This window comes from Echinops telfairi, unplaced genomic scaffold (genome assembly GCF_000313985.2).
Source record: "Echinops telfairi isolate 266 unplaced genomic scaffold, ASM31398v2 ScPeMD7_5592;HRSCAF=6446, whole genome shotgun sequence".
Taxonomy (NCBI): Eukaryota; Metazoa; Chordata; class Mammalia; order Afrosoricida; family Tenrecidae; genus Echinops; species Echinops telfairi.
The window spans coordinates 34,063,278-34,071,652 of record NW_022109491.1 but is presented as its reverse complement, the minus strand read 5'-3'; the positions used below and the strand labels follow the sequence as shown (position 1 = coordinate 34,071,652).

Here is an 8,375-nt window from a genome sequence, read left to right as displayed (position 1 = left end):
TACACTCCTCCTGTGCTCCCTCCACACGGTGGTACACTCCTCCTGCGCTGCCTGCACATGGTGGTATACTCCTCCTGTGCTCCCTCCACACAGTGGTATACTTCTCCTCAACCACAAGGATAGACTCCTGGTGGACGCAACAATGGATGGATGACTTTCTAAGCATGCTCAATGAAAGAAGAGAAAGCTGAAATGGTTACACATTGTATCATCCCATTCGTACAATAGTTTCCAAGAGCAAACCCCTGGAGTGAAAGAATGCAGTCCTCTCATGGGCAGAGTTTCACTGCAAAGGGAGGTGGGGATATGGTTCAGATAATGGAACTAGATCTTAATTGTGGTGGTTACAGGACTACATGAACAAATTCAAAAAAAACGATCTCAGCAACTGTGTGAAGTCTACTACATTTTAATTATACTTCAATGGAAATATATCTTGGGGAATTTATCATTCTCTCACTGCCAAATTTCCACCCTAAGAGATACTAAAAATGGCTTGTTTTAGCATAATAGTTTGCTAGATAGGAATAGAAAAATATTTTTTTCTTTTAAACGAATACAGCATGTCCACATTTCTGCTGTGCTTTTAAATTCTGATGAAGCCTCTACTTATTTATTTTCTAAATACTAGGTGGAAGCTATATCCACGGATGCTCCGGAATGTCTCTGAAATCGACCTGTCAGCGTCTGTTTTGGGACAGAGGGTCAGCATGCCCATATGTGTTGCGGCCACCGCCATGCAGTGCATGGCTCATGTGGACGGAGAACTGGCAACCGTGCGAGGTAGGAAGCTGTGCTTGTCCACGGGAACGGAAGAGAACTAACCTTTAGTCCCTTCCTTCTCTCTGTGCTTCAGGCGGACACTTCCTCCAAGGTTTTACACTCAGAAAAAGGGAAGTGATTACCTCTGTCATCAAGATGGCTGTTCTAGACCATCCTGCTCCCCTGTCCCCCAACCCTTTCTAGCTGTGCGGCTCTGGGTAGGATTTTCTCTCTGCGCTTTAATCTCCTCAGCCTTAAAATGGGGATAAACAGAGTAGGTAGCTTTGTGGGTTGTTGTATACTGTAGATTAAATTTGTTCATACATCTGAAAATATTTAAAACAGTGCCTGGTGTAGAATAATGGCTTAATACGTATTTATTATTATTATAATATTGTTTTCTTATTATAATTATATTATTATGTATTACAATTATTTCATATATTATGAGGGGGTACCCCCCAAAACCTAGCATTGCACTGGGTGGAGCAGAACTTTCAGAGTGTCCATTTTCCCCGCTAGGCGAGCATCCAGCAACTTGCTCTGAGTTAGTGCACCCAGTGAGTGGTGCCTGGGAAGGTTCTCTCTAGTCACAGTGAATTTTTTTGTAAAAGCAGTTTCACTCAAGCCTCATTTTTTTTTGTGAGGGCCAATTTAAGAGAACAGTGTGCAGCAGTGAAATTTTGTTTCCTGCTCAGGAAAAATGCTGCAGAAAGAGTTGTGGTGTTGAACACACCTTACAAGAACAGCCCTATGTGAAAAACTCAAATGTACAAGTGCTTTTTCTCACTTTAAAAAAGGTGAAATGTTGATTGATGACAAACCCCGTTCTGGACGTCTGTCAACTTCCCAAACAGACGAACATGTTGACTCCTAGTGCATTTGGAGTTTGTTCCACCAGGTCAGATGGTTAATCAGCTTTCTATTTAAAGGTTCTACAAAGATAGCCTAACAGTGTGAGACAAAAATGGCCTGATGTGTGGCAGACAGGGGACTGGTTTTGCCACCATGACAATGCACCTGCTCACACAGCCGGTTTTGGGTGAAAAAAACCGAGCATGCTTCTCTTGCCCTATGCATCTTACTCACCTGACCCCGCTCAGTGGGACTTCTTTTTGTTTCCATGAATGAAGAGGGACATGAAAGGACAGCGATTTGAGGAAGTAAAAGAGGTGAAGTAAAAAACGAAGGAAGTGCTGTCAGCCATCCAAACAGATGATCTTGAAAAATGTTTCCAAGAATGGAGTCACAGATTTGTCAAATGTATTAAGTGTAATGGAGAGTGCTTTGAAGGTGATAGGTTTTTTTTGTAAAAAAAATTAAATGCATACCTTTGAAAAAAATTCCATTTTTTAAGGTGCCCACTCATATATTGTATTTTATTTATCTATTTAGCTATAATTGCATAAATACATTATAAAATTAGTTATTATTATATTGACATCAATGTCTCAGAAATATAGTAATTAAGTGACTTGTACATGGTCACACAGCTACATGCTGGTTGAGGTGGGAATTCAACTTCTACATTTCAAAGTACTCCCTGCTTTCCTCAAACCAAAGTGATTCTCACAGTGACCTGCTTGGCTATGTTTCCTGTCATCATGAATCTTGGTTACTTGTGCTTCCCTCCTATCTTATGAGGGAAGGAGGAGAAATGCAAACATGATATGCAGAAGTTGCTTCTTTGTTGTTATGAGTTTAGCTGCTGTAGGCCCCGATTCATGGGGAACCCATGCCCAGTGGGACCAGATCATCATGACCCACAGGGTTGACGTTGGCTGATTTGGGGGAGTGGCCTGCCCAGGCCTTCCTTCCCTGTCCATCGTAGTGTGGACGCGCTGTTGAAACCTGTCAAGCATCAGAGCAAGGAACAACCCTCTTCTGACCGCAGGTGGTGGCTGCCCGTGAGGTGAGGTGCATTGGCTGGGAATAAACCCACGTCTCGAGCTAGCACGGGAGGAGAGGATTCTACTGCTGAATTCCTTCTCCAGGCTAGCTGATTCACTTCTCAGTCTCTGAAAGAATAAGTACATTTGAAGGCAGTAGTAATAAATATCCACAGATTCTGCTTCATACCTTCTTATAAAACTTGGTGATTCTATTTGGTGTCTTTCGATGCCCAGTTAAACACAAAACTCAAATTCACTGCCATCGGGTCGGTGCCAACTCGTAACAACCTTATATTACAGGATAGAACTCACCCTGCAACTTTCTGAGACTACAACTCTTTTCTGCAGTAGAAAGCCCCGTCTTTCTCCTGTGAGCAGCTGGTGGTTTTGAACTGCTGACCTTGTGGATTGCAGCTTGGTAGGATAGCAAAATGTAAGCCCAAATAAAAAACCAACTGTCTGCCACTGACTCAATGCTGCTGACGTATAGCGGCCCCTTGTGGGTTTCTGAGAAGATTACTCTTTACTGGAGTAGAAAGTCTCATCTTTTCTCCTGGGAGTTTGTGGTGGCTTCGAGCTGCAGACCACATGGATCACCACCCAATACATAACCACTGTACCAGTAGGGCAAAAATAGCAAGAAGGAAATATTATTTATAGCACTTTAATTCTAAGAATGATGGGTCTTGATTTACCTCCTTTCTTAAAATATCTGCCAGAGAATGCTGCTAGAGATGTATACTGAGCCAGTGGAGGGTCTGTGAAGACTTTGGTCAGAGACTAGCTGTTTCTTCATTCTCAAACTACCCACACATTTAAATGACAACAACGGCTACTACTGCCGCTGCTGCTGCTGCTAGTACTACAAAACACCCAAAACCCTCTGCCATGGAGGCAATTCTGATTTGGCATGGGCCAGGATGACGAAGAAGAACTTCTCCTTCTGACGGCTGACTCAATCTTTATGGGAGGCTGCCTTCTTTTTCTTCTGTGGAGTGGCTGGTGGTTTGAACTACTTGTTGACTTTTCTGTTGGCCATTTAAGACTTACTACAGCACCAGGGTTCCACACACAGAGAAGGGGCCTTGTAATCCCAGACAGGGACAAAGAACAAAAACAAGGGGATGCTAACTGGGTATCTCTCTCACTCAAGCTGGACTACAAAGGCCTTTGTAGGCATCATAGCGATGTAGTGGGTTATGCATTAGGCTGCGAAGCATGAGTTTAGTAGTTTGATTCCACCAGTCACTCTGCAGGAGAAAGACGAGGCACGTTGCTCCCGTGAAGATTTACAGCCTCTGAAGCCCAAACAGCCATGATGTCATTGGAATCAACCATTAAAACAAAAAAAACCCCTAACTATTGTGTTTTTGAGTTTCTATAAAAAGTAAGTGGAAAATGGAAAAAAATAAATGAGACAATCAAGAATTGACATCCTTTCTATGTAAACAGCCTTTATATTTGAATAAGAAAGCAACAAAACTCAAAATGCACAAAAATATATAATTAGACAAAAGACACAAAAGAGAAATTTACTAATACTAGAAATAAATGGTCAACCAATATGTGAAAAATATTTGACTTCACTAACAATCAAATAACTAAATTAAAATAATATTTCCCTCAAATATCAGCTTATTATTATTTTAAAATGGTACAGTATGATGGGATTAAATGGGGAAATGCATAGCTCCTGCACTGAAGTGTACATGTTACAGTATTTCTAGAAAATAATGTGACTCCCTTTATCAATCGTTTTACAATGAAAATGCCATATGATACTGTAAATTTTCTTCTAATAATTCCAAGGAAACATTACCAATTTGAAGAAAGCCATATCTTCAATGATATTCACTCATATCTCTATTATTTTTAGTAGGGGAAAAGTTGGAAACAATTCTGTATGTCCCATAATAGGAAATTAGTTGTCCAAACTATATTCTATCAAAAATGGGCTAACTATATCACAGAAAAAAATAATGCTATGGAAATATGTTCTGATATACTACTTTTTAAAAAGATAATTATGACCAATTATAAAATGTTAAAATATATATGGAAAGACCAAAAGGCATACTATATTTTAAGAATGTTTCTTATGATTGATGGGATTACTTTATTTTATATTTGGTCCATATTTGTAGCATTTTTATGACTTATTTTGGAATAAGAAGGAAATCAGAATGAGATTTCAGAGTACACAGAAAAGTGAAAAAGGGGACAATGAGAGAATACAAGGGAAGGAAAGGGAGTGTTGGATTCAATAAACAATGCCACTTAGTAAGACACCCTGGAGTCGACAAATAATTGTTCACCTATGTCTCACTCATTTATGGGCAATGAGTTAGGCTGGGTCGACTAGAGAAACAAATCCAGTGTCGCACATCTATGTATCGGATGCAGCTTTATATTAAGAAGTTACTATATATCAAGAAGGCATCCCAGCCCAATCCAACCCAACTCCCTAAGTCCAATAGTAGTCCCTAAGTCCCTCTTCCGACTCATGTAGCCACATGCAATGACACCGAATGCAGACAGATCACTTTGGTGGGTGCAAAGTAGAGTGGATGCAAGGTTGGTGGACACATGGCAGGGTACTAACAGCTCTCAGGATCAGTGGTAGAGTCCCAGTAAGCAGGAAAGTGAGGCAGCAGAGAGAGGGAGGTTTCCAGTTTCCCCAGGTTATAAGAGGGCCACCCCCCCAAGGAGGATGGAGTCCACTCCTCCGCTTTTATACATCTTCAAGTTGACATAACCTGAAGTAGTTATCTAACTACTACAGCAAGTTTTCACAGTAAGTAAATAATGTGATTTACTCCCAATCCATTGGTTTTCAACCTTCCTAATGCTGCGACCCCTTAATACAGTTCCTCATGTTGTGGTGACCCCCAAACCATGAGATTATTTTCGTTGCTACTCCATAACTGTAATTTTGCTACTGTTATGAATTGGGCGACCCCTGTGAAAGGGTCGTTTGAACCCCAAAGGGGTCGTGACCCACAGGTTGAGAACCACTGCCCTAACCCACCCCCAATGGTTCCAAACTTATTCTCTCAGTGACAGAGGTGAATTTTGAAGGAAAGCAAGAAGAGCTCTATTTCAAAACTATACTTTGTGTCCACAAAGAACTATTTTATCCAGAATTATTTCTCTACCTAATGGTCAAAACTTACCAGGAAATGCCTTACTAGGTGCATGGAATTGTTTCCAATTCATAGTGATCCTATTACAATAGAATAAAACACTGCTCAGTCTTGTACCGTATGCATAATTGTTCTATTTTTGAGCCTTCTGTTCTAGCCATTGAGTCAATCCATCTCACTGAGGCTCTCCCTTGTTTTCATTGACTCTCTACTTTACCAAACATGATGTTCTTCTCCAGGGAATGGTCTCTCCTAGTCACATGTCCAAGGTACAAGCGATGAAGTCTTGGCCATCCTTATTTCTAATTAAATGCCTACTGGAGTCTTATTCCTTTGGACTCACTTACCAAACACTTGTAAAGTTATTGTCAAGTTACAGGAACTATTATCATCTTCTAGTTCAGTCTCCTAAGCAATGAGAGAGTCAGTCTAGTGCTCACGAACCATACGTTGCTCCTTTTAGATGTACATCTTAAAAACCCCTTCAGCGGCGGAACTTCACCTCCTCAGGGGTCAGATCCTCAAGATGAGGAAAGATGAAGACCATTCAATTACTGCCACCCAACCTTGTGCTAAGGGCACCACAGATCAACATATACTCTTCCAAGAGTGATAGGTGATCCTTACTGGAAATTCAAGTCAAGAGAGCAGGAGAGGGTCATGGATGTCTCAGAGAAGATTCTTACACATATATTAATGGGTAAACCAGGCAGAGCAATCTTCCATGGTGGGGGGGGGGGCGAGAAGCCTAACGATACTTATATAAAACCCAAGGGGAGAATGTTCCTAATTGGACACTTTTGACCTAGTTTCTATCCAGCCTTTGGCGACCCAGGCCCTGTGCTATAGACTGCTGAGACTTTAGACTCTGCCCTTTGGAAATGCACAAGAACCTTCATAGGCCACACCAGAAGAATTCGACATGGAACCTTCACTAGGTGAACTGGGCTTTAGCTCAAACTCACCTGTAGCAGATTTCAAGAACTGACATACTTCTTTGGACTTAAGACTGAAATCCCTAGTATGAGAAGAAACAAGTGACTGCTATCCCAAGGTTAGGGCGTTGGTAGTCATTGGTTTGGATCTTTTGCTTTGAGGGTGCCCACTGAAACATGGCATGGTGCCAGGGTACCTGCCCCTAACACATCATTATGAGTCCAGTAGGCGCAATTGTACAGCAATAAGAAGTAAATATTATAGTAAAGTTATAGAGAGCATGAGAGGTAAAAGAGATATTGAAATAATGGAGTCAGACACATTTCATAGTAGCATGCTCACCTCAGCCCCACTTATTGGTCCATATGGAGAGAGAGAGAGATTTAATGCTAACCAAAGCTTTTATAGTCTCTGGAGACATGCAAGCCCCCTAATTACAGGTAAAGACATACGTCACAGGAAGGGGTTGTGCTATAGGTAATGCAGTAATGGGAGGGGGTAATCTAGGGGTATCCACGCAACAGGAAGAGAGGAAGGATTAGGGGTATACATGTGGCAAGATGGGCGGATCCTAGATATAGGATGACAGCCTAACTTTGGATGTCACAGAGCCAGTTTGACCTGTTCCCTGGCTCAACTGATAGAGACCATTATCAACAGGGTGTGAACTCCACCTACAGGAACCAAATAGATGATTATGGGCCTGTCCATTGTCCTTAACAGCAGGGAGTGGGGCCTACAGTAGTCTGTTGACTAACTGCCTCCAGGGAGGATGTCTGTAAGCATCTGACCTCCCCCCACAGCCTGGGATTACCATATGCTTACTGTTGTCATGCTCCTATTGCTTTCTTATGACATGTATTAGTCTGTATGCATGCTTATGCCTTTAGGAATGAGTGTTATTGAAAAGTGTTGCCTTATCAGGAACCCTCATTGTTTGGGTAAATAGTGTCCAGTCACTTAAGAGTTTAATTTGCATAAGCCAACAATTCATGTATTGCTGTCTGGAAAACAGGCTTACACTTCTGTAATTTCCTTTCTTCAACAGTGCATTAAATTCTATACCATTGGCTAAATCAAAGACACTATCAATAGAATTACCAGATGCCTCGGAGGATAATTTATAATATTCTCTGTCTTAAATTGATAATAAAGTCTGCAATGTGAGCCAGGCACTTACATAAAGTACATATACATGAATGCATTTGGGGTTCACACTTAATTCTAGCCCCAAGCTAAGAAAAACTAGTTCTTATGATATGGGCTACTGGATGCTCACCCTCGTGAAGTGATCACTGTAAATATGGGTGCTGTAGAAAAATATGGTGGAGAGATTAAACAGTGCCTGCCTATCAGAAAGAATAGTGTCTGGGATCATAAAGGCTTGTCTTAAAACAATCAGCCATGCAAGTTATGTATCAACTATGTCCACAAGGATTATACATAATAAAATCCAATTCTGAAGGAGGGAATGGTGTGAGAGGTTAAATTCTGAACACCTGGTTTTCAGAAGGCTATGGATAAGAGTGGAACCGCCAAGTCATTTTACAGGGTCCACATATGGACTAAGCCTCTGGTGAGTCCCCTCTGAACATTGTCTAGGGAGTGATAGACTTCTTATCAGATAGAGAGCCTTGTAAAA

The 8,375-nt window shown here is 41.3% G+C and overlaps 1 protein-coding gene across 1 annotated transcript in view; it reads left to right on the top strand.

Annotated features, from left to right (window-relative positions):
* HAO1 (hydroxyacid oxidase 1) overlaps positions 1-8,375 on the top strand; it is a 64,991-nt gene that overhangs the window by 6,227 nt on the left and 50,389 nt on the right. Inside the window, exon 2 of the mRNA XM_004697838.2 lies at positions 632-783. Within this exon, the coding sequence (XP_004697895.1) occupies positions 632-783 (152 nt within the window). The remainder of the gene's footprint in view (positions 1-631; positions 784-8,375) is intronic.